Below are 27,213 nucleotides of genomic sequence, written 5' to 3' on the forward strand. Positions count from 1 at the left end.
ATCATAGCTGAACGAAACAGGAAATGGAGACTTAAGAAACAGGAATTTCATTACATTTCTTTCATGAGAAAGGGAAAGTATTCATGATATGAGTACTAATGGTTAATGAGAAGACATTTCAACAAAACGTCGAAATGTCTTCCCAATAAGGGAAAAACGTGCGTTTTTCCCTTATTGGGAGAGCGATGGCAGAGCGATGTAGAGATCTGAGAATGAGCAGACTATTTTGTGCTGTTAAGTTTCAAAATCCTGATGATTTTTTATTTATTTATTTTTCTTATTTTCTCGAATCTCGAATCGAAACTACAGCAGCTTTAATGTATGTTAATTGTGAAGCTAATATCTAGGCTAATAATATGGGAAGACATGTTGACCCAGAATATGACGTAGTTTGTTACTAGTCCCATGACTACAATGATCTGCCTTGACCAGCCCTTCATTTCCTAATGGGCTCTCAAATTACTGGACCTGCAGTCAGTCAGGTTCGTAGCTTCATTTATGAGGGCAACACTGCTTTATTGCAGTTTTGTCAATTATTATGTTTTAGATCTTTACTATTATTTCTCCTGCTGTTTGCATGCTGGCCCATTCTCCCACTCCATAAAATGTCTTCTCATCAGACCTGCTTAAAGACTTTGCTGATGTCTTAATTGACTGCATGGTATTTCTTCTTTCACTTTAACGTTTTAATAATCTCTTTCGGTTCTGTTTCATGCCTGATCCCTCACTCTATCTGATTCTCTCCCCGCTTCTAAGGACTGTCAGATCAGGCATCTCTTTCAGTTCACTTCTTATTTAGGTTAGATGTACTCTAGGCATTTCTCCTCGGGACTGCGGTGGGATTTAAAGGAAGAGACTTATTCCCTGCTTCAAGCCTTGTCACTGCTCCTGCCTGAACACTTCCTCCTTGACTGGTGTTTGTACAAGCGTCTCAGGCTACTTTATGTTGACACAAAGCACTTCTCTGTCATGGAAACGCTAGTAAAAGTTCAGAAGGCACGCCCTGCTGCTTGTTTCTACTCAACAACATCAAATCTACTTGGTTAACTGAATTCTATGATTGCCAACACAAAACATGAACGATAATGATCCCAAGAGCTAAGCTTTTATGCAATTAGGTATACTTAGCTACCCAGGTTTAGCAAATCCTAAATATCAATAGACATGCCTCTGATCCCTCCTATGTTTAACCACACCCTAATCCTGTTGAACTGTTCCTTAGTGTTTCATATGAAGGAAATTTGACTCTGGTCTTTAGCACACAAGAAAAAGTGACTTAACACAACTGTGCGTGTGTGCAGCCGCGAGTTGCCGAAGGGGACATTCTAAACCATAAAGGTGTTGACTGTAAACACTGCTCTCTCGATGTGGACTACTATACTCTCTGGTACCAGGACAAAGTGCCGTTTAGGAGCCGTCGCGGGCCTGTGGCAATGGTACTCTTTTTGATCAATGGACTGGTGTTGGGGCGAAGTGTGCGTGGATGTGAGGCCACGTGAACAGCCTCTCGGTGTGGCTCCGGAGAGAGGTTGGCAGCCCCTCGGTCGGGTTCCCTGACGACCGTAGCCAAACGGCGCCCCTCCCTCCTCGTCACGGCCCCTGGTGGTGTGACTAGGGAGAGGAGGGGCCGACGCCCAGCAGTCTGTTTCTATCTATATATCCGAGGGCCTGCCAAGAACGATTGTCTGGAGCATCGGTTATTCTGATGGGTTTTTGATTGTTCGGCAAGGTAATTCATTTATCGTTAGACTTCCAAATTATTCTTTTTTTCTCATGGCTTATTGACATTGGACATGGATGGAATTATCTTATACACGCATTGCCTGTATATCAGAGATACTATTGTCCTGTGGTATGTGGATTCATTTGGACCATCCTATTGTATTCTGTACGAGTAAATGTGAATCTCTCTCTCCAGGTGAGACGGGCAGCCTCGACAGAGGCTTCTTGATGCTGTGCCTACCGTGGCTCAGGTGAAAGGTAAGCTGAGCTCTCACCTGTCTATCCCTCCTTCTGTTCTAGCTGCATGACTAAAAACACAGAGCGACCATTTATCCCGGACTGCTATGTTGACACTTGCATGGCGAGCTTCAGTCATTCACTTGGTAGGCATCACAGCATACATTTAATTAGATACTAGGACCGCTATCTAATGCAAACAGTATTATGCCTTGATGTAAATTGGCGGCGCTGTCCTACTGGAACAGCTTTTATTGATGACTTTCAAGCAGTACTATTGGGAATTAGCTGAATATATGGCACTTTGCATGGGCTAGATTATTTTTTGACACGCAAATAAAATGGTTAACGGTATGACATTTCCAATGGCTGCTTCAGAATCTCTGAGGTCTATTTTGACTTGTTTCCCCCTGAAATGTTAGTTCCTTGGAAGATGCCTATTGTAAAAAGCCATTACATATCTGGTACTGAAGTGGGCCTTCTTGTAGCTGGCCTTGGCAGAAGTGCTCTACTTTGCACATTTGGTCATCTCTAATGATATCAGGAAGGTTCATGTGTTATTTAGCAAACGCTCCTTCAGATCCTGGGGCCTCGTAACCGACACCCCAAGATAGAAAAGGGATGGCCTCATTTAGTAAAGAAAGCAGGCGGAAGATAAATAGGGCATGTCTCAACTGGTAGTCCATTGACTAAACATGTACCTCCAGTTGGTTTATTTTTAAATGCGTATCCTCCGCTCTTCCTGGGGACCACAGACGTTGGTTAGGTGAGGACTACCCACGCCCGTACTCCTCTCTCCTAGCGGGTGATTCAGTGTGTTTGGATAGCAGGAGGCAGAATGGGCCTACGTGGGAGCACTGAATGGCTTTGACAGAGCGGAGATGTGCAGCTTACAGGGTGTGTCAAAATGTATTTGAGTTTAAACAGAGCCAGCGCCTTGGGTTTTCCAGGGACAGCTGGCTGCAGAATAATGGGAGATGTGCAAAGTCCCAGAACAGGTCTTTTGCCAGAAGGGACATTCTCTTTCTGCGAGAAAAGTAATGTTCTAATGAGTAGGCTCCACGTTTTTTTATCACTCTTGCTCTCTTGCTCTCTCTTCCTGTCCATTTTCCGCGTATTTCTGTACTCAAACCCTGTTAGTGCTGTTTTTGTTGTTGTAGAAACCGCCTTGGAGACGGCCAGATGTTAAGCGCAGCTGCTTGTTGGGATTAAGTGGATGAACCTGGGGTTCCGCTTTGAAACGGATTAACGGTTCTTTCAGCGAGCGTCTTTTGCATGGCCTAGAGGAATTACAACCGTTTAGCTGGGATCTCGGTATGCTCCGACCACGCCTTCAAGGGGCTAATACCAATTTAATGTCATTATAATCGGAAAAGGCAAAGATAACTGATTCTTGTGCCAGCCAAGACTTCTTTTGCATTTTGCCTCTTCCTTTATTATCTTTATTTAGAATGCCCGTATGGAACTATGAAATCCAACAATTTTATGGATTTGTGCATTTTGGTTGTCAGATGGTTGGATTTCGATACATCACAGACTGAAAGCCTCGGTTGATTCCTCTGATATTAAATATTTCGCACTGTAAGGATTGGATTAGGCATCAGGTTGTCTTTGCTCAGTTGAATGCACAATCATTTTCAAAGTGTTCTTGTGACTTTCTGTTGAACAAAGTGCCAAATGTCTAAACAGCAAACTACACAGAACCCCGGCTCCACAGCTCAATCCCCTATATCCCAACTAATGACTCAACCAAGTGCTGTTCTTGTAGTTGTTTTATCTCTAAAACACACACACACACATCTCTGATTTTAATTTGTTAAGTGACCTTAACGTAGATGTGAGATTAGCCTGACGGCCATGTACCTGCGAGATTATGATGGAGTATCAATGGTTGTTCTTCAGAGTCTCAATAAATATGTTCTGTAGAGTAAACACAGTGTCCATTTACTGTGACACGTTCTGCTAATCCCTTTTACACACTCTTGAGTCAGCAGAAGGGAGCTGGCTTAGTTCTGTCCACATCAAGGCCAGCTCTTAAATCAGCCTGGCTTTGTCTTTCTTGGTCCCACTGTGGCCACTAGGGGCATATTGATGTTTATATTAAGCATAGTTTGAATGTTGTTGAATCTGAAAATATTGGCTTTTTTATTTGTTGCAATTATGTATTTAATGTACATTCCAGCCATCTAGGCCTGAGATTTTTATGTGAATATTGGTTATTGGTGGCATATGAAAAACTAATTTTCATGTCATAGTTTCCCGGTGAATTGTTGTATATTGGACGTTCTTGCAAATGCAAAATCATAATCTTAATCTCACACACAACAACGTGTTCTTACAATTCTCAAGAAGTTTGTTCTAACAGCCTGGAGTCCAGCCTCTGATACTCAACTCAAGCCATCAAAAGGGACATTAGCATAAACCATGGATGAAAAACACGACCTCTAACCTAAATATGACCTGTTGTGTTGCCTAAGATCCCGGATTGACATCAGCTCAGTCACCCTGAAAAGGGAAACGTATCACTGGAGATTTTTTGCACCATCACCGATGGATAGGAAACCTATTTTTTGATATTGCAATACTTTCAGTCTATAAATACAGGAATCTTACCAAGTAAACAAACATGACGAAATAAAAATTAAAAGCTTAATAATATAGTATATATTATTAATTGGAGGCAAGGTTATGCAAAGGTTTTAAAACAAGTAATATGTTCGTACAACCAATTCTGAAACTCACTAGAAGCCAGTGCATTATTTGGTTTATTTTTAGCAAAATAATTGAATATAATAAGGAAATCAGTCATTCAAGATGTTTCCTTTTTGAGGACATTGTAAAGTGCCATCCAGAGGAATAAATCAAGATAAATTAACAAATGAACAACCTATTTGTTGCCAGTGGTGTTCAGCAGCGCCTCCTATGCAAACTATTATGCAGCTCCATTGATGGAGATGTTACGACACACTGTGTCCCTGTTTGATGAGCCCTGGAAAGTGTTATTTAATGAGCTGGATACTGGAGGGAGCAAAGCTGCGATTCATGTTTATTCATTGTGCATCTAGTAGTTGTTGAGCAATCACATGCTTCTACCTGTTTGATCTGGGATCTCTTTTTCCATTTGGCTCCCTCAACCAATCAGATGGGTTCCTCTAGGAAAGCAGCAGAAGAGTGACAAAAAATATGATGAGATTTCACATTCATGGACTTAAGCGTGTTGTTTAGGCATACTCAGTTGGGTCATCATTTCCATTCAAAATGTGATATTATTTTGGTGTTGGTTTTCTGCAGTGTGAATGGGAAACAAAAACCAACATATATTTTGCTATACACACATGCTAGATTTTATCATGATGCAAAAACATCCCCACATTTCATTAACCAAACTACGCCACAATCATGACTTAATTTATTTAAGGGAAGGCGTAAGCGAGCACTGAGTGCCACCCTAACTCCATTCAACAGTGAACTTAATGGGCTTCTGGGTAACCAGGCGGCCACATGGCTTGTTTGACTATACATTTTTAATGGTCTCTAAACGTGGGGCAAGAAAACAAGCATTTGATAACATCAGTGAAAGCAAGTGAAGAGGAGCAGAGGTGGTTGGGTCAGCCCGATTGCATTACATGCATTCGATCCTTCGAGTTGGCCTGTGATGCATCTATCAAATGACCTCTTTAAGACAATAGACTGAGGTTCCACCCCTAGTCAGATGACCCAGCTCTGATCCATGTCGATTAGAGACTATCCAAACGACCTAATCACAATCATGAAGCCATCCCCACGGTTATGGATATGCTCAGCTTCTATTTTTGATGGTTAAAAGATCTGTGGGTGGTAGTTTGCTTTGCTAACACTGTTTTCGATCTATGCTGGTTGATTAAATAATGTATCCATAATCACACATGCCGGTATTATTCTTATTTTATTCTAAAATTTGACTATGAAGGAGACTGTGAAAAGTGAAAAAAAGAATGTAACTGACACAACCTTCTGTAAGTAAGAATCACACTGAAGTTTGTGTCCTGGCACACAAGGCAATTAAAATAATTCAGTACCAACACTTCGTAGTGTTCGTGATTTGGTCCTATTTATTTATATTTGTTTTATCCTCATGTGAACATGAAAGTATAATAGAGTTAAAGAAAAAAAAAACGTCAGAAATATGTCATGCCCCCCATGAATAACAAAGAACGTTGCAGGGATTCAATGAAAGGTAGATGCATCCATCCACTCGGCTGAAATAGTTTAATGGCATCGGAAAATCTTATCACGGTAAATGCATCTTCCAGGTCTTGTGTCTATTTTAGTCAGTGGTTGACTGGATTGACGGTGGTGATCTGGCGATGTCTGCTGGAGTACTACCAAGCGGTGTGCAGGTCATTGGGAGGTCTGGTTCACTCTCAGTTCTTATTTTTAAAGGCAGAGTGAAATGGCATGCTTGCAGCATGAATATAACACCTTTCAAAGTTAAACAGGATGTTGGGGCCGGACAAGGCCTGGGCGCAGTCAAGGCTGTTGTTTGATAGAAAAAACAATGATAGAGAAAGCTAGTTTAAATTTCATGTTGTCTTTAAGGGCGGGGCTCAGGAATGAGTGCCTTGCATTAATTAAACTTGTTTGACCAGGGTGAGGTCATATGTTTACTTTGAATGGTAGCTATACTAAAAATAATGGATATGGTAAACACAAAATTCTCTTGTTATTGTTAACCAACCTGAGAGTTCAACTCGGCAGAGTAAGCAAATTTACATTGTCTATTCCTTTTTCTTTTTATAAAATAAGTCTATTGGATTTGCTTGTGATTATTCAATGAAGCATGGTTCATTATTGTATAATTGTCACAATTTAATCGCCAATTCAGTAACTGGGTTTCAGAAGGAAGTTGAGTGGACGATATGCCAAAACCATCCATAACATTTCCCGAGAACACCAAGTATGCTTTATTACCGAAGGCCAATATTGTAATAATGTAGTAATTATTTTTTATTACAGGTTATTATGATGCACATTTGAAGGATGAAGGATTTTCCTGGTGGAATTGTGGACCACAGCCTAAAGCCGCAAATATTCTACGAAATTCTGTTTGACTATATTGTTTGACAAGAAAACCACAGCTGGTTGTTGAGCAAAAACTGTAGGTCTGTAGGGAAAGCTGTTAAGAGATTTTTAGAGATGAGCAATACACCTGTTGCACATAGACTAACTAAAATGGAAAAAAAACCACTGGGGACAAAATTATTCAAATTGCTTCTCATTAGCTGTATTCCTGACGTTCACAGCCTGTACAGCTTGTAACTTTTCAGACCACCATTATTACCTTCATCAGTTCATCCTCATTCACTCCGTCACAGCCAGAGAGTCACATTAGTGTCTCTCACAGTCTCATTCTCTCTCTATTGGTCCCTCTCAATCTGTCTGTGTGTTATTATTAGCCTCATTCCTGCTCTAGAATAGGTGCCCTGCCATTACGTAACATGGTATTTGCAGAGACATCAAATAGACCTACATTTGCATAGTCCTTGTATATAATGCAACATGCATATATTTTATTTTGACATACACTCAATGCGAAGTTTTAAGATATGATGGCCGAGCAACGGCATTCAAACCATTGCTGTGCCGTATTAAGGCCCTGATCAAACTTTTTCTCTCTGGAAAGACTTCACTTTAAGAACAACATTTTCAACTTTATTCAAAGGTGCTCATAAACAACGAGGTCAAGGTGTTGAAAGAGCAGCTGAGGATAGTATGGAGAATACAGCCCTTAAAAGGGTGTTTTCCTCACCTTTATTTGCTTACTTCTTTTTATTCACTCACACACTTTTACCCGGATTATGTCCATTGTGTTACAGCCAACACAGATATTTTGGCTCTATTTTATTATGCTAATGCCCAGTAAGAAGTGAAAAGGCCTGCTTATCTTAGGTTTTATCAAGTACTGGGCATTGTTTCTGCCGCTGAATGTGATTATGTGTATGGGTTTTTTACTGACTCTTCCAATTGGCTCCACGGATGTCCTATATACAATGTAGTGCTGTAAAAGAAATGTCTGTATTCATCTACCTCTTGTTACCTTAGGTTTAATGATAACTTGGGTGTTTATCCGTGACCCGGCCTTTGTGATCATTGGGTGAAGGTTACAATGTCATCTAAACATCATCATGACCCCGTAGTTAATGTGTTGTCGGAACCCATGATCTATACACACAGACCATTGGCCGATGTTTATAGATATAATCATTATGAGGTCCTTATTAATGAAGGGGGTCAAGGGAAGAGGGAGGGAGACAGGCCCTCGGGTCGAGCAGTCACTTCTGACATCACTGCTGGTGGTCTGCCAATGCCATCACTCATCACGGCTGTCATCACTGCTTATCATAGTATCATAGAGATACTAATGGGAAGCATTTCATGGTCAAGGTTAGGAGTGGCCTTGGATGCGTGTGCACGTGAAGGCCCTGTATACTTGGAACATGTTCCAATTCGCTCTCCAAGAAGGCTGTCAACTACTGCAATTCAGACAGTATGATATAGTCCCTACCATGTGTGGGTTGTTTTTGTACGGGTTGATCATGAACAGGAGCAGTATGCAATCGTCAATATTTTACAAATAACAAATATTTACCGATAGCAGCTACTGACCTGATTCAGATGTGTTAGAGCCCTATGCAAACTGTGCACTTTGTTTTGGTATGATAAACTGAGGACCGAATGTATGAATTCATACATGAAAGTGCTTTTTGAGATATTCAATGCAACTCACCTCAGGGAGTGACAGGGTCAGATGAGTACGGTGTAGTGGAAACTGTTTAGGACGTCATCTTGGGGTAATCTCTTTGGCTGAGGGATATTTTTTTGCAAAGTGGTGGTGCAGGGAGAGTGGTGGGGTCAATGTTCATGGTGGCTGAACAGGAACAGAGAGGGAGAGAGATGCACTTTAATGTGGAAAAAGGAGTCTGCCACAAAACGAGAGCCATCATAACCACGGTAGGGTTTCCACTTTGACCCAGCCCTGGTTTCAGGGTGTTTCCTTATTCCTCCTCTAAGTAAAACCAGACATAAGATCAAACCAGCGGCACCTCCATCTCCCGTGGCGTACTGTAGCCAGAATTAGCCCTCTTAATTAGTGGCTACAGTAGACCTGCTTTCATCTCACGCTTCAAGGACAGCAAGAGATACCTGCCTGGCTGACTCCCCTGGAATGACTCCACTACATGTTTCTAGACGTGGGGTGCTTTAGAGCGTACTTTGAAATGGGCGGTTCGGTCGTTGTAATTACACTGCAGAACATGAAGGGCATTTCGGACATGGGCAGGCTATTTACAGTCCAGGGTATGAGCCGGACCTATCCATGGGAAACCGCTGGGGAAAGCCTCCAAGAACAGAACGTCAGAGCATCAGAACCCTGCATCCACACGCCCACACATAGGTCCTCGTGGCGCTTCTGATGAGTGTGGAAGACAGCCACACACTTGCATGGTAAAGGAGATGCAGCGTTTTAATTGGCCAGTGGCTTTACAGCGCACGTTGTCTGACATTGAGATTTCACTGTGTGTGTGTGTGCGTGCGTGTGTGTGTGTGTGCGTGTGCGTGTTGTAGACAGTCTGCCTTGGTCCTGATGTGAATTAATAACGGGCCATTACAGCAGTCACGTACACGCTGCATGCACACAAACCACCGTCTACACTGTGGGGGGGATGGGTTGTGACGGTTTCCGCTCTGTTAATTCTCCTGACATACTATCAACCAGCATCCACTCCCATATTGGCCGTCTCTGTGTCTGCTTTTGCCACAGTAACAGCCCACCTGTCTACGTGGTGGACTGAGTTTAAGGTTAACTCGGTTCTGTCCTGAGGTGCTAAGTAAATACAGGTAGCCATACAACCACACGTAAATGAAGAAGAATGAAATGTTTATTTTTCTTGCCCACCCATACCATTTTGATAAAGATAGCCTTGTGATACTGGTCATACAAAATAAGCCAAGCTAAAAACTCCAGGTCATAAAGATAATTTAATTTCCGGTACTTTGGGAACGCTATCTGGAATTCAATGGCACTTACCCAGTGGTTCAGCTAATGAAATAAAATAAATTGCCGTGCTCCGCCCTGTAACGGAGAACGACGACTTATGGACTTTGCAAACCTGCAATGTTCCCCCACGGCCAGCAGGGTAACCACTCCCTTCTGAAGGCACCACAGGCTTCTTCAAAGCTGTACTTGTGTCATGTGTCTATCTGTGGACATATTTATCATATACTTGTGTATTTACATATTTTAAATGCTTTGAACTTTTCCTTGGGCACTGGACGTCGCAGGCCATTAACCGTTTTGTCCTTTATGTTTTTAAAGTGGTGCAATCGGTAAAAAAAATCATCAGTTCGAGTTGGACCTGGTCACGGCATAGCTTCAATGCAGCCTTAAAGTTTCAGAACAAACGGTTTCTAATGTATGAGAGTAGGCCTACTTCCAATTATCAAAAGCCAAGGTGGTTTGAACATTGTGCAACGTTTTGAATAAATTTCACACGTGGACTAGTGCTATTTACCCGGTGATAAATCACACACACGCTATTGTGGGCGACGGGTCGCCATCAAAATAGAAACATTGCTACATGCTTTATTCATGTTAACACAATGCTTAACACCTTGTTGTTGGAAGGTATAGCTTTTTTGTGTGTTTTGGTCTTGTTTGAACATTGAAATAGCTGCTAAATACAAGACCCGATGGCTGGGGGGTTAATGGCTTGTGTATCCTCAAACTGGACCACAGCAATCGGGGTGCTGCTTGAATATCAAATAATGTTTGAATATCCAACTGAAAAACTCATCATCTAGCCTAGTCATCCAATATTTGGCCGCTCTGATGACTACTACCGTTTGCTCAACTCGAGTGTCGACGTGAAGCGTCTAGTGCCATGACTTTTTTTTCACCGGGATATTTGGACGAAGTGTATCTCAGCTTTCTACCTTCATTTACAAAATATGCAAAGACCTTCTAAAAACATTAATATTTTTGTGTTTACATTTTTTACTTAAAAAAACTAAAACAAATCAATTGAATACTGAATTGAGATTAGAATACCTAATGAATGTTACAAATATATGAATATTCAAATTTCAGGCTCAGCCCTAGACAGAATTGGATTAATGAAGTGACATGGACCTAATTTAGCTTCAGAACTTCAGGCAGTGAATTGGGTCTTTGTTTATTCAATTACGACAACATAAATTCAATATACAACTTCTCCAATTCATTTTTGAAACAAAAAACAAAGTCACACTTTCCTTGGCTAATATTTGCTAACCGGGGGTTGTTATGAGGACGCCTCCTAGGATGCTCGGGGACTGTGTGCACTAGCCAGACCAGTTGAGCGTATTAACATTGTACAGGTTTCAGCATGTCTACATGTTGTGCTGGAGACTCTTCCCGCTGTGGCCCTCTGCTCTCATGTGGTCTAATGATTAATAAGAAAACAAGTCCTCGCACACGGTAACCGTATCCAACTCTGGGCTTGTTTTTGTCCACCGTCGGTAGTTCAAGGTTACTATAGGGCAGCAGTGCTTTTGCGCTATTGAGCGGCCCTATCTGCTGTTATCTCCAGTGCAGTTAGCACTTGGTGAGTGTATCATTGGCTAAATATTAGCTTAGGGTCTATGTGGCAAAGCATTGGTGAATGGAGTTAATGATATCCTAGCTAGACAGGAGTGGGGACAGTGTACACATTTTAGAGAGGGAAGGAGTGGCGAGAGTTCACCTCCGCCACCAGAACATCGTTTGTTTCGATGTAAAGATCATTGAGGATGTTTTAGCTTCATGCACACCTAATTTATAATTCAGCGATGCAATTAAACGCTAACCGGGAAGTCGCATGTGTGGGGTTGATCCCCTCCTTGTTAGTAAGCAGGAGACTTTCTGAATTTAAAACTCAGTATCAGTGTTCTGGCCACTCTAACTTGCTGTGCAACTGTCAGCCCAACTAGCGTAATCTGATTGGCTGGGTGACAGCAGTGGGCAGGGCTTTGGGCGTGTTGAGAGCAGGATTCTTGTAAACAAAGAGCGAGGTAAATTACTGGCCAGCATTTTTTTCTAAAATATCGGTAATGTGAATAATAGAATGGGATTTTATTGATAACATTATTTAAATCACTATGATCAGGATTTACTCCCATCTATGTCCTTGTCATTTTTAAGGTAAGAGCTAGTTGAAATGTTATATGTAGTGACTTTAATGCCTAATAGGATTGATGTTTTATACAAAGTGAACCAACTGCTTTAGCCATTTTAGTTTTTTGCATCCAACAATGGCACAGCGCCACCGTTGGATTATTAGCGCCACTGCATTAATATTATAAAAAAAACATGTAATGTACAGTGTGTCATAGGTGGCTCCTATTGCACACTTCTCAGTTGTTACATTTTCGCTATTGTCATTGCAGAAATATTGTGAAACAATACTGATTGCAAAATCATGTTCTGCTACAGAAGAGTGAAAAGAGCCCGGCAACAATACTGTAGGTGGCCTTGGCTCAAGAATGGCTTGAGAGGAAAGAAAATGGGATAAAGTAACAAATGTGACTTAATAATAGAACGTTTCTTGCATATTTGTTTGTGTAGAGCAGAAGCAACAGTATTCTGAAACCCTGACGATGGGATGGATACAAAATGCAGACTGAAAACTGCATTTGATCTTACATCAGTGCCCCAAAAAGGTTGCTTGCACACGTGCTTTCTGGTTATATTATATTGTTATTATGCTTTAGTATGAGAGCAGTTCTGTTGGAATGCAACAGAGCCCTACAGGAATCAGTGATCACACTGAAACCTCTCTGGACACGCGCACATCAGCATCGTGCACGACAGCAACGTGCACATTATCGGCATGCACACGCACATGAGCACAGTGCACATGCACATCAGCAATGTGCACATTATCGCCATGCACATGCACATCAGCACGGTGCACCTTCACATAATCACCATGCACATCAGCACCGTGCACATGCACATTATCACCATGCACATCAACACTGTGCACGTGCACGTCATCACCATACAAACGCACATCAGCACCGTGCACACACATCAGCACAGTGCACATTATCAGAAGAGCCCACCTCGGCCCTAGGCCTGCACGATGAATCACGATTTTTTAGCTTAGAATTGATATCACGATTCTCTGCCACGATTCTTTTTCTCACAAAATGTCATTTTTATTGCACACATGAACCATAGCCAAAAAAGAAAATGGCAGTACCAAACATAGTTTTTTGGCGGAATGATTTATTTTGTACAAATAGCAGCAGATTGTCTTTAATTGCTGGCCTTTTATAACTACTGAACCAACTCGACACACCTGTAAATTAAGGCTTGAAAAAAATAAAGATTTTTAGAAAATATATATCGAATTAATTTGATAATTAAATCCACAGAGGTGTGAATCCAGACCGCGATTTTATAACGATTTATCGTGCAGGCCTACTCGGCCCCAATGCTGGGGGAACACGAAAGGGCCTGAACACTGCAGCCTTTGAACTGCTAGGGCTATTCTCTATCGGAAGGCCCTTCTGGTCCTTGTGTTCCCCCCATTGAGTTCCACCTTCTCTGTTACGTACGCGGCCCTTCTACTGTTACTCAGGCAAATGTCAGGTCCCAACTTCCCAGCCAGTAACCAGAACCAGGAACCTGTGTTCCAAAAAAAGCACCTCTGTATTTTTTGATTGAGGACCGATAAAACCTGCCTTTTAGGGTGTCAACAGGAGATTGTTGGGCCCAAAACGGACACTATTATTTTTAGCATGCAAGGGTGTATGACCATAACCTTTCATATGTATTCGTTTTGTGTGTGCATCATATTTATAACTACAGAGGGAATTAATGAAGATTAACTTGGCACGTCCAAGGTTCCTGTTTCCCCATACACAAACACGTTGTCCGGTAACACAATGAACACATAGTTAAATACATCAGCCATAAAGCTACTTCTGGTTCCCATCTATCCAAATTTAAATTCGACAATCACACATTTTTATTGACTATCTTAGTTGGGAGCAGCAATGCAAACAACGACACATGCTCAGAACCTTCCCTACACTCATAACTTCTGATCTGCTGTCCGTATGAATTGAATTTCTTTCAGCAGAATATAGTAAATGTGCAGCACAACATATACACACTTGTATACACACTTGCCATGCTTGAATATGGTGGCCTTACCACTTTTAATGTGTATTTTATGTAATGATGATCAGGGACAATACAGGAAGCTATATGATTTAAATATGGCTATGTGGTCTATACAAGTATAAGTGTATGCATCGAAAGTGCATTACTTCCAACTTTACTGGCCAGCCTTTGCACATGAATTCTAACCACAGCCACATAGAGATCAAGTTGGGGAAGAGCAGTTCTGACCAGTCCACTGATGCACAGCACGGTTTCCATAGCCCAGGGCCGATGATCATCAGCGGCAGACCCCGAGTGAACAGCAGTCGATGAGGGTCATGGTTTACAGATACTATGGCCCAGGGCTTTTCATAAGAATGGCAGACGGCAGCAACAACTTCATGGCTTATCAGGCACTCCCTGCTTTCATCATAACCCCACCCTTAGCAGGAGCGTTTCCTCATTACTGACCAAAAATCACCACAAAATGCCAGTCGTGTTTCTAGCATGTGTGCAGCAGGTTAAACTGTGTGTGTTTGTGTGGAGAGAGAGAGAGAGAGAGAGAGAGAGAGAGAGAGAGAGAGAGAGAGAGAGAGAGAGAGAGAGAGAGAGAGAGAGAGAGAGAGAGAGAGAGAGAGAGAGAGAGAGAGAGAGAGAGAGAGAGAGAGAGAGAGAGAGAGAACTCCATCCGAACCACGCGGTCCTGCACATCCCGTAGCACCCGGTGCACCGTGACGCACACACAGACACGTACACACACACAGATGTGCATACAAACACTGAAACACTGCGCCATATGGGCATCAACAGAGCCGTACGCTCAAAGTATGGGGCAAATTTAACATGCGCTTGCACCACGCCCCGGACAATGACGCATGACCTCATAACTGCCGGCTGGTAGCTGTCGTGCTGTGTGGCTATTTAAAGACCCTTCGGGATCTCTTCTTTACAGAGGAGGGGGTCCACCTTTTCTCTTTCCCATCGCGGGCAACCTTTCAGAAAGGACAAAGGAGAGGGAGCGATGAAGAAAGGAGATGAAATGATTGGGTTAGGAAGGAGAAAGGAGTGGGCAGATGGAAAGGATGTGAGTCATACAGGGAGGCTAGGGACTGGAGGAAAGCGGAGCTTGGCTTTGGTGGAGACTGCAGGGATGGAAACATATCTGTTAGTGCTCGTTGCCTCAGTGCTTATTTATAGTGAAGTCATCCATGCTGCCCCTGTTAGACCGACAGAGCCTAACCTAAATATGTATCGCACTTTTATGACGATGTTATCTGACCCTATGCCGACGCCGCGTAGGCCTGGTGATGCCTGGGATGAGCCACGATCAGCTGATAATGCCAGCACATTGACATCCTATCTTCTATCTTCTATATCCCTTCTGTGGGCGAGCACTGTAAACCCTGTACACCGCCTTCACAGCCCTGGCCAAGGCTGAATCTCTCGCATGCTGCAGTAGACCCCCCCCCACACTGAGACCCCAGAAGGTGCAGCAGTGGGTGGGTGCAGCCCTTCACATGAATGAAAAGGTTATGCAAGAAGCTGGTGGTTGGCAGTGGTGGAGGACGCGTAGGGCGTGAGTGGAGAGGTCTAGCCCACACTCTGCGTGGTGCTGCCTCTCTGCCCGCCTGGCAGCCCGCCGACTGGAGCTGAATGAACGGCTGGCGTTGGGTTACGCAGCGGCGCGATGGCCACAGCCCCGCGCCCCGGAGCCAAGGTCTTTACACTCCTGGCCTTATCGAGCCGGCCGGGGGCTGTGAATGAACCTATTGATCCGTCTGGACATGTCCCCCCCCCCCCCCCCCCCCATGCTGCCCAGTCATCAATGCGCTCGAGTGGGAGAGCCAAGTGGGGGGGTGTGCCCTCAAACAGGGATTCATGTTAAAGAACTGTTGTTGTTTTTTGTGTGTGTGTGTGTGTGTGTTTTTATACGCGAATGAAAGCTCCCTTACTTTACAATGTGAGCGGCGGCTGTACTTTCGTGCAACGTGTTTAGTGTTTGTTGACCATGCCAGATTTACGAGCACGGTGACCTGAAAAATAACGTTTTATGTTTCCCGGCTCTCATCTGTACTGTAGATTGTCACTTACAGTTGGGGCTTTATGGGAAACACTAGTTAACTAGGCCAGTGGATATAACTTAAGATTTGCTCTTGTTTCCTTCTTGTGATCCTCCATTAATGAAGCCTCCTGTTGGCTGTGAACTCTGAATACCCTCTTTTAAAAACGACAAAAATAAACTTCTCGAGTGAGACATTTCTCACCAGTGCCACATTAAAACCATGCCCTGTTACTGGTTGAATATGACTGTGTGAGTAATTATCTGTTGAATGCATTTCCCAGCAACTAATAATGACTCAAATGTTGCTGTTTCTTATAACCTCGACGTTCATCATAGACGCACCTCTGTTTCATGACTTCTGTTTGACCTCCACTTCATCTGCTCTTGTGCATTTGTCGTGTTTGTACATGCTTATAACGATGCATCCCTCCTCATGGATATGAACTTTGTGACTAACAATTGTCTGTCTGTGTCCGTGGCTCTGGACGTGTGTGTGTGTGTGTGTGTGTGTGTGTGTGTGTGCTGGATGGCCCGTTGGCGCCCCATACAGAGTTGTGTTGTGTGGCCGACGCGCCCCCGGTACAACAGAGTTTTGATAGTCTGGGGACGGAGAGCCAACCAGGGATTGGCTTGCTTGGGGAGGCTCAAAAAGGCCATTGTTTTGTGGTCTGGTAGAGACGATCACTGTTGTGTTCACACTTCAGTCACGACCGTGGTGCGGTGATAAAGACTTTAAATAACTTGGCTTGATTTTGGCTAATTGTTTTCTCCCCCCTCCCCCCCCCCCCTTTCTGTCTGGATCCTTCTCCTTTATCTCTCCCTCCCTCTCTCCCCCCTCCCTCTCTCCCCCACCCTCTCTCCCCCCCTCTCTCCCTCCCTCTCTCCCTCCTCCCTCTCTCCCCCCTCCTGCCCCCCCTCCCTCTCTCCCTCCTCCCTCTCCCCCTCCCTCTCCCCCTCCCTCTCTCCCCCCCCTCCCCCCCTCCCTCCCTCCTGCCCCCCCTCCCTGCAGAGGACAGGCTGGGTGTCAGGATGAAGGAGGAGACTGTATTCCAGCGCAGGCTTTCTCTGTGTCCCAATGCTACCTCGCCACCCAAGATTGACACCCTCACCCGCAACCTGTCTTACGGCGGTGACGACGACCTGTATCAGCTCAGCACAGGTAACACAACGATGCGCTGATCCAAGGCCAACGCGTGACCTAAGCGTCTTGGGAGGCCGGGATTCATTCTAGACTGCACAGGGGCTAGATGACTTTTAGCCTGGGTCAAATAAAGACTCTTTGTTGTAACTAAGATGATGTCCACTAAGATGCTTCCTCTGTTTTAGTTGTTGGTCGGTCAGACTGGGTCATATGGGGTCCGTCTTGTGGTCTATTGATTCATTGTTTACTCTTGATTTATATGCAACGACAGTGTAAAGGAAGGAGGAAAGAGTCGACTGGAGTGCATGCCGCACAGCTGAGACATGATGTATTCTATGTATGTTTTGGCCGTAGTTAAGCTCAAATGGTTCAGTCTTTGCCTTTTATGTGCCTCAGCTGGTTTCTCTATTGGGTTTATTTCTACTGTACCTTCTAATCAACGTTATTCCTTGGACTCAGGCAGCGAGATGGACGCCAACGGAGACTCTGTACTGAGCAGCGAGCTCAGCCCTGCCCAGTCACCGAGCAGCCAGGTTGGGACACACCTGGCTCGGCCACCCCCCCCCCCGCCCTCTCTCTCGCTCTCTCACCTTTTATCATCAGTCATCCTATTTTCATGTTTTTACCCCGTTATTGCACAATGCCTCGAATCCCAGATGTGTTCTTGCGAAATTGTTTTTCTTTCTCTTTCTTTTTTTCTAACCAGTCCTAACTGCGTGCCTATCTGCATGTCCGTCCCTATAGGCCAGACATGTTGCATGTTGCACTCCGTGCTTCTCTTCGTCTCTAACATGTTCTTCCTCGTCTCCCTCCCCCCCAGTCGGAGTCCCGGATGTTCAATGGTGTGGAGAAGGAGTGCCCCTCCCCCACAGAGAGACTGGCCCGGAAGGAGTCCCTCAAGGTGTGATGGCCTCTATGCTCGGGGGTCACAACGAGCACAACGGTTCACCTAACCAGCCTTCATTATGCTCTGTTCCATTTTATTGTGTCTGCATTTGAAACGATGTCAATGAATGATGGGAAGCGACTGCGTGAGCAAAGGCCTGAGGTTGACAACGTGTGACTCTGATGCCCCCTAGTGGCATAACTTGCACCATGGAGTTTTACCCGTTTTCCTATTGAACCCAAGGGTGACCGCTCAAGCTTGTACTTTTCCATGCCTCAGGTGCAGAAGCGAAATTACAGACAGGAGAAGAAACGGGCAGCCAAAGAACTGTTTAGTGCGCTGAAGGACCCGAGAGTTGTCATCATGTCCGACTGGCTCAAGGTACGTTCATGCCCTTCAACAATCATCACAAATAAAACTGCTAGCAGCAACAGTTGTAATGTTTGGAAACTTTTGCTGTTGACTTTTTTTAGCTAAATTCAGTCTTCTTGGAGATGTTGAATAAATTAGTAATAATATTAATTAGATTAGGTTTGATTTGAGATGCTTATCCACCTTACGCAAATACAGGTTATTGATCATTGTCATTATATCCTATACATCATATCATTATAATTTGTAAACATCTGCCTTAACCTACTGGCCAACTCGAGCTGAAGATCACTCTCCCACTGTAATGCCCTTTAAGCATCCCGATGGGCTAACTAAATGGGGTTGGTTGCCATGCCACCAGAACCAAAACGTAACCTGTAGCTCATCTGTCAATTTAAAGGTTAAAAAAAGGGGTTGTGGGAGCCAAATCATCTTTGCCAACTTTTTATATAATTATTCATACCCCCAGTGATTTTCTGTTAGCTCCTCTAGCCTAGTCCTAGTTTACCCCAAAGATTTTCTGTATTATATAATTGAAAATGTTATTTTTGGTTTGATACTAAAAAATCTATTTTACTCTGGCTGGTTTCTTTAAAATGCCTACCCTACCTAACATTGCTGTCATTGCTAACCATATTTGTGGCCCTTTAGTCAGTTTAGTGGATGCTTTTCAGCCAAAGTGTCATTATAATACGCCTAGGTTCTTAACATGGCTAACAACTATCATTTTTAAGTTATTTAATGAATCCATATTTTTACCGGTTCTGGGCACAGGTGATCCTAAAAGTTCTTTAACAATGACCTCTGTACCCTCCAATGTCCCGCTTCAGATCCGAGGCTCTTTAAAGAGCTGGACAAAGCTGTGGTGCATCCTGAAGCCTGGGGTTCTCCTGATCTACAAGACGCCCAAGAACGACCACTGGGTGGGGACAATCCTCCTCAACGCCTGCAAGCTTATCGAGAGGCCCTCCAAGAAGGACGGCTTCTGCTTCAAGCTGTACCACCCTCTGGACAAGTCCGTCTGGGCCGTCAAGGTGAACAGGGCTAACCGAAAACATGTAAAAACAAAAAAAATGACAATGACTTACCACTAGAAATGGTATTGCGGGATACCCCCAGAAATGGGATCGCGGGATACCCCCAGAAATGGGATCGCGGTAAGTCATTTACTAGTGAGTGAAATGCTGTGTGGGAATATCCGTTCTGGTGTACTCTGCACTTGCCTCTGTATGAGACAATTTAGATGGTCGTCCCTCTCCTTTGACGACCCTTGAATCTTACCTACAGCAGCTTTTAAGGAAGGACTATAGTGGGACTAATATTTGCTGACCTGTGATCCTATTTGAAAATGTAATTGTAAATGCTTGCAATAGGAATACTCTTCTGTCACAGTGGTCAGTCAGAAGCAGAAGCTTGATATACTCCAGGTGTTGTCATGTACTCAGAAATCAGTTTCCATGGCTGAAATGATGTTTCACTGAGCGTCAATGTAATGATGCGTTGTTGCCATCACGCCAGGGTCCAACCGGAGAGAACGTTGGTTCCATAACCCAGCCACTGCCAAGCAGTTACCTGATCTTCAGAGCTGCCTCAGAGTCCGACGGTGAGCTGGGGTTTGATTTTGCCATTCCAATATATAGTGAAGCTATGAATATCAATTGTCTTTGTTTTAGACAGTTGGATCACTGTCACTTACTTCTCCATTTGTCTATTTTATGCATGAGCCATCTTGTCTGAACACAATTAGCTTTTGTGTTCAGACAAAGGCCATTTAACATATCATGACAAATGGGATGTGAGCACATTGTGATGATTTAAAATAAAGAAAATGTTAGCATGAAACAGCACTTTACTTAGTAAAGCAACCTTGCAGGAATTGTGTCTTCCAAAACCAGCTAAATCGGCTAGGTGGTTCCCTAACAGAGAGTTGGGCTAATGCTACATGCTAAACAGTAAAGTAAAAGCGATGCAGACATCTATAGACAGGTCATTACAGGGAGGGTTTTAATGAGCGTCTCTCACTGCTCTTGTGCCCAGGCCGGTGTTGGATGGACGCCCTGGAGTTGGCGCTGAGCTGCTCCAGTATTTACAAGCTGACTGCCAAAGGCGGGAGAGAGGCCGACTTCAACGCGTCCTCTGACTCCTCCCACATCCTCCACCTGCTGCAGTCCACGGCCCTCAGCGACGCTGAGCTGCTACAGTGAGTCCCCGTGGCAACCCCACACACACACGGCCGCGTGACGACCACTACAGCAAAGATCCCATATCACTCACTAGATCGTCATCTCGAAAATGTTGTTGCCATAAAATGACGCTTTTGTGCTGGGGAAGTGGCACGCATGTTGCTTGACGAGTCTCGTCGGCTGTTTCTGAAATTTCTACTTCAGAGTCTTATCTTCAGCTGTGTAAAGGCAACATAAAATGCTTGTGAGTTTGTCCTTGTTTGAGGGTACAGTCGTGTTCTTCAACCTTAAGGAAGGCTGTGTTTGTACACTGGTGACGTCATCATTCACAGATACCGCCCCTTCAACAAACACTCGCGCGCACACACACACACACACACACACACACACACACACACACACACACACACACACACACACACACACACACACACACACACACACACACACACACACACACACACACACACACACACACACACACACAGAGCTCCCCCTCCCCCTCCTCTCAGGGTGTGAGCCCTCCCCGCATAACCCAGCACTCCCTGCTCTCCTGCTCCGCTGCCAGCCAATCTGAGCCTCACGGTCGGGTCACATGACATACGGAAGAGCAGGAAGAGTAGAATGGAAACCTTACACAACCCGGAGGGAGAGAGGCGCCATGCACTCGGACATTAGAGCACCGTATTCCTAGCCTCATTTCACACCGATGTTCCTTCAAAGTGTTTGCTTGCACTCAGCCAACCACACACGCATACCCACACGCACACACACACACACACACACACACACAAACTTAAAAGGAAATCAGAGGAGCTAAGTATAGACTGTCGTGGTGGGATTTAGTGTCAACTGTACTAGCTTGTTGAAGCTGGAGCGGCAGTTATTTGTCTTCAAGGTAAGCAAATGTTGATACTTCCGGGGGGATGGGGGTCGATTTGTCGCAGATGAACAGGAATGCTGTATTGCAGGTCCATTCTGATGTAGGGCAGGACTGTTGCAAGTTAACTGACATCTAGTGGGCGTTTTTCTGCTGATTATGTGCTATGCGTTTCCCTGTTTATAAAACTCCTGACGTTCACATTTCCTTTTTTCTGCTGAGGCAAGGAGACAGTGGGTCACTTCATGCTTCAATATGTTATGCACACTTACATCATGCCTTTTTAGTAAGAGATATAGATGTGTTGTGTTTTTTTCTTGCTTGGGTCCTAGAGAATACAAACGTCCACTGTCCAACCTTGAAATAAAGGTTGTAACTGGAGCCACCTTGTTTCTACTTAGTAGTTACTTTTCTGCCCTTGTTTTACACCCTACCTCACTTTCTCACTAACTCTCTCTTGTGCTCTGTCCCTCTTCATCTTTAATCAATATTTTTTTAAACCCTTGCTGCCTCCCATCCCATACCTAGAACATTCCACACTCTGGGACTTTCAATCAATGGCTAATAAACTATTTGTCCTTCTGTCCATCCATCTATTGATTCTGTTTTGACCACAGATAGGCAACCAACCCTTTGAGTTATTGACTAGTGAGAAGTGTTTCTGAATAGGTTCTATGTCTTTAGACTGTAGCACAAATACGACATTTGCATACGTGGTTCCTGAATACATTTGCATGCATCATTTTGTCTTAAAGGACCGGTGTGCTTCTTAGTGAAATCCAGTGCATCACCGTGCTGGCTAATAACGTCTCACATCAAGGCCGACTGTAGGTCGATGGGCTCACAGCTACCGGTGGGTGTCTGTCGCACCCCAGGGGACAGCCTGAGGGAAGCACTTAAAGACATTCGAGAAAATGCACTTTTTCATCTTGCTCGCTCATTACCATATGACGTTCAGAGAAAGTAACTGAGTTCTTTGTTGAATCCAAGTAAATAAGAAAATCATTTTAGGACAAATTCAAATTTCTTGGCAATGAACACAGAGTGTAAGCCACCTTCAGTTGACACTTCAGTTGCCAAGTGATGCAAAGCCTGGCACCCATTATAAACTAAATGTAATAACAGCGATATTTCGTAAGGTTAAACTACATTAAAAACTCTTTCCAGCTTCCCCAACAGTATGCTCAATGTGATTAAAAGGGCGATACCATTTAGCTTAGTATTGGAGGTAGTGGTCTATCCTACTGGTTCTCTCATACTGTACTTTGACTTGCATACGGGTCACTGATAACACCGATGACTCATAATTATTTAACAGCTGGTTGTTCATATCCTTACTGCTCTTATATCTTTACCCTCTACGTGTTGGGGTCCACAACTCGGTCTATCTCGGTTGCTGGGTCTTATCATTATGTGTAAAACCTGAATGGATCTGAGAAAACCTGTGATCAGCACTGATCACGGCAGTAGCTCAGCAGGTAGAGCGGGTTGGCTGGTAACCACAAGGTTGCTTGAGTGTCGAGGTGTCCCTGAGCAAGACGCCTAACCCTGACTGCTCCCGACGAGCTGGCTGTCGCCTTGCATGGTTGACTTCGGATAAAGAGCTGTATAAATACAGCCAATTAACAATCCATTTGGAAACACTGTGTAACTTGCCTGATGACCATGGTTGTCTATTAGGATCAGAATACCAGAGCGGGAAATAAGGGGATAAAATCGCAAGAGTGCGAAATAAGGGGGGAAAACGCTGAGGACAGGAGACGGTAAAGATGGAGGTTCGAGTGTATGATTCGCAGCATATCTCCCGGGTCCGTTGGGGTCTGGGTCCGTTTTTTTTGGCCCCGTGAAGACCTCTACATCACGCTGCTCTGCGCCCTCTCCTTATCTCCCCAGGTTGAATGACTCTGACTTCATGGTGAATCACCAAATGGAGACCGACGGCTTCTCTGACAAATCGGAGCGCGAGGCTCACGAGGACTGGGACACGCCGGCCAATGAGAACGGAGGGAGGCTGACCGAGGAGAGCGACATGGACCAAGCAGACGACCTGTCGCCCGGTCTGCAGGCCACGCCTTACGTGGAGCAGGGCCTGGAGGAGATGGCAGAGGTGAGGGGGTGGTGTGGCGCTCATTACGCTTTGCAACCGGTGGCAACTTCTCCTTTTGGCATAATGTATTAATGGAACTCAATTTCAAGTCTTCCTCTGTGTGTTTTGACAGTTCATGTTTCGGGTCCCCTTAAGTAGAGACAGGGGTGTCGTTTTGTGATTGGCATGTTTCCCGAAGGACTCGTGCTGTCGTAGCTGACACAGCATTCTGATGCTTCTATTTGCATCTCCAAATGTAGGCCCGTCGTCAGCGCCTATCTGTGAGCTCCTCTAGCCTAGTCCACCCCAGTGTCTTCTGTTTGCTAACCTAGTTATAGTTTACTCCTCTTCTGTTAAATCCTCTAGCCTAGTTGTCATTTACTCCGGTGACTTCCGTTAAATCCCCTAGCCTAGTCCTAGTTTACCCCCAGTGATTTTCTGTTAGCTCCTCTAGCCTAGCTGTCAGGCCCTTAACCCAAGTTGCCATATTGTTCCTTAACCTAGCAGACGCACATTGCCTACCTTCTTACCTTCCCAGCCTAGGCTACACCCAGTGGCTCTCCATCTACCCCACACATTCACTTCTTCTTCTTAGTCCTGTAGCGTAGCTGCCTCTGTTGTAGCCTCTTTAGCCTAGCTTATCCCCAGTAACCCCCCCCCCCCCCCCCCCCCCCCCCCCCCCAGGCTGGCGAGGCTTCCCAGGTGGAGACGGTGTCCGAGGAGAACAAGGGTCTGATCTGGACGCTGCTGAAGCAACTGCGGCCTGGCATGGACCTGTCCAAGGTGGTGCTGCCCACGTTCATCCTGGAGCCGCGCTCCTTCCTGGATAAGCTGTCGGACTACTACTTCCACGCCGACCTGCTGTCACAGTGCGTACCACACACACACATGCACTGGCTCACCTCACATCCAAGCCCGCATTTCTTATTGAAATATAGCTTCTTGTCCAAGCGTAACACTTTGTCTGTTCGCTGTGTCGTGCTGATATTGAGAGAACTCAGGGGCTGCCGACTTCAAAAGGCTTGCCCAATGTTCACAAGGTTAGTCAACAAAGTCAACATTTATGTGATTAGAAATACTGAGTGTGCCTTCCTCCCCTCCCCGTCTCCTCAGGGCGGTGCTGGAGGAGAGTGCGTACGGTCGGATCAAGCAGGTGGTGCGCTGGTACCTTTCTGGCTTCTACAAGAAGCCCAAGGTGGGTGATGTGGAGTCATTAACACATCGTGAGCGACACTGGGAACTGCTCGATGAGCTGAGGTACAAAGAGGGAATGTGTTTTCACACCCATCACGGCTCACGTGTGTGACACGTATACACGATTGTCAGACTTTATGTCCCTTCCCTTTTTTATTTTTAGAACGGGTGGCTAATGTAATAAATCAAATTGGAGCACTTCACAATGGCTCTGAGGAGGTTCTTAGAACGGGAACGTTGCTGCCGTCAGTCAAGGCGTGTTCCGTTCGACTGCAATGGAGCTGTCTGGAAAGATGCAGAGGTTGTGTTGATGGGATGGGGTGGCGCAGCAACATTCACATCAGAGCCAGTATATCAGGTTTCAAAACATGAGGACAGTTGAAAAAAAGAACACAATTAGGTTGGTTCCGCCTTCAACCATGTTTCCGCAATGATGTGATTCCGCCTTCAAGCTCAGCGATGTTTTTTGGGGTTATATTTAACATACAGTACCAGTCCAATATTTCGTCACACTTGTCATTCAACGTTTTTCTCTACTTGAACATGATGAAATAAGGTACAATGAGATGGGGACATGTTGCAACTTTGCAATCTGAGCAAACTTTCAGCCATTCTCTTGGTGCAGACATAGAATCTAGAAACAGGCCCACCCTGTGGCGCTGTGTGAGAGTGCGGGTTGTCATGTTCTCCATGCGTGTGTGCTCCAAAGGGTCTCAAGAAGCCGTACAACCCCATCCTGGGCGAGACGTTTCGCTGCTGCTGGCTCCACCCAGAGTCCGACAGCTGCACCTATTACGTTGCTGAACAGGTAGGTCCGTTTCCATGGTGATCAGACACCTCTGCGCAAGTCGAACTCCCAACGTTTTAAGTTAACAACCCGGTTTTCATTTCAAACCTAAGAAGAAGTCCAACCGGTGGTTAGAAAATATCCCAGATGAAAGTCCTCATGAAAGATACCCAACCCCTTTCTCTCTCTCTCTCTCTTGCAATGTCTCTGGAACAGGTTTCCCACCATCCCCCCATCTCTGCCTTCTACATCAGCAATAAGAAGGACGGCTTCTGCATCAGCGGCAGCATCTTGGCCAAGTCCAAGTTTTATGGTAGGGAATGTCCCTTTGAGGCGGATAATGGTGAAGAATACATATAAAGGAATACGGCCTTAGCATAACGTGTGTCATTTGAAGTAGATATGTCGATCTAAATGTGTCTTGTTTATGTGTGAACATCACATCTTTTTCTTAATTAGTCATAGTCTTAGTCTCCCCTATTTTCAATTTTGTCAAATATTGAAGAAATAAATATTATATTTAAAAGGGCTCATGTGGAGGAGTGTTGTTGTGACTGGGAAACCTGTCAGCCGCCTGCCACAGTTGTGCTAGCGGCTGGCTGTGAACATCAAAGACTAGATCCCGACCATGCTAATGTCCTACCACAGCGCTCCATTCCATGTCTGCTTCATTACCCAATACATCCATAATGCTGGACATGTTGGCACCGTAATTCAATGGATTATGGGGTTAATATCTCCGGCTTTTATGTCTTATAAGTGGATGTATTATCCAGCCATGAGCTCAATGAGCAATGGAGAAGCACACTGAGATGTCTCTTCTTCCCTCATTTCCACTTGCAGGTAACTCTCTGTCCGCCATCTTGGACGGTAAAGCCAGACTACATTTTCTCAGCAGGGATGAGGAGTATGTCATCACCATGCCTTATGCCCACTGCAAAGGTAATGTATACCAGTAGCTGTGGGCTACAGGCAAAGGGATATTGCATGTTGATATACCATGAAGACATTTCCTAGCCAATGATCCACTTTGATTTGCGATGGAATTCAATTACGGAGGAAATCTCAACCATTGGGTGTTTTTTCCTTCTGTGCGGTAGGAATCCTGTATGGAACCATGACACTAGAACTGGGAGGGAAGATCACAATTGAGTGTGAGAAAACCAAATGTGCCGCAGAGTTGGAGTTCAAGCTGAAGGTACAACTGCTGGGGACACACACACTGGGATCACCTGAACTGGGATGATAGTGGGGACACATGAACTGGGATCATAGTGGGGACACCTGAACTGGGATCATAGTGGGGACACACACACTGGGATCATAGTGGGGACACCTGAACTGGGATCATAGTGGGGACACCTGAACTGGGATCATAGTGGGGACACACACACTGGGATCATAGTGGGGACACCTGAACTGGGATCATAGTGGGGACACCTGAACTGGGATCATAGTGGGGACACCTGAACTGGGATCATAGTGGGGACACACACA

The 27,213-nt window shown here is 44.7% G+C and overlaps 1 protein-coding gene across 2 annotated transcripts in view; it reads left to right on the top strand.

Annotated features, from left to right (window-relative positions):
- Positions 1 to 27,213, top strand: part of osbpl5 (oxysterol binding protein-like 5) — a 42,660-nt gene that overhangs the window by 9,697 nt on the left and 5,750 nt on the right. The window contains exons 1-16 of one of the 2 annotated variants that reach the window (XM_079743964.1): positions 1,643 to 1,729; positions 1,919 to 1,980; positions 17,197 to 17,346; positions 17,788 to 17,861; positions 18,149 to 18,229; positions 18,494 to 18,595; positions 19,417 to 19,620; positions 20,105 to 20,189; positions 20,624 to 20,786; positions 23,543 to 23,756; positions 24,420 to 24,604; positions 24,849 to 24,930; positions 25,639 to 25,737; positions 25,933 to 26,029; positions 26,560 to 26,658; positions 26,817 to 26,914. In XM_079743964.1, the coding sequence (XP_079600090.1) occupies positions 17,217 to 17,346; positions 17,788 to 17,861; positions 18,149 to 18,229; positions 18,494 to 18,595; positions 19,417 to 19,620; positions 20,105 to 20,189; positions 20,624 to 20,786; positions 23,543 to 23,756; positions 24,420 to 24,604; positions 24,849 to 24,930; positions 25,639 to 25,737; positions 25,933 to 26,029; positions 26,560 to 26,658; positions 26,817 to 26,914 (1,713 nt within the window). In that variant the 5' untranslated portion in view covers positions 1,643 to 1,729; positions 1,919 to 1,980; positions 17,197 to 17,216. Of the gene's footprint in view, positions 1 to 1,642; positions 1,730 to 1,918; positions 1,981 to 17,196; positions 17,347 to 17,787; positions 17,862 to 18,148; positions 18,230 to 18,493; positions 18,596 to 19,416; positions 19,621 to 20,104; positions 20,190 to 20,623; positions 20,787 to 23,542; positions 23,757 to 24,419; positions 24,605 to 24,848; positions 24,931 to 25,638; positions 25,738 to 25,932; positions 26,030 to 26,559; positions 26,659 to 26,816; positions 26,915 to 27,213 lie in introns of those variants that run through there. The other variant, XM_079743963.1, reaches the window with a different exon arrangement.

This window comes from Pollachius pollachius, assembly GCF_949987615.1.
Source record: "Pollachius pollachius genome assembly, chromosome: 9".
In the NCBI taxonomy this organism is placed as follows: domain Eukaryota; kingdom Metazoa; phylum Chordata; class Actinopteri; order Gadiformes; family Gadidae; genus Pollachius; species Pollachius pollachius.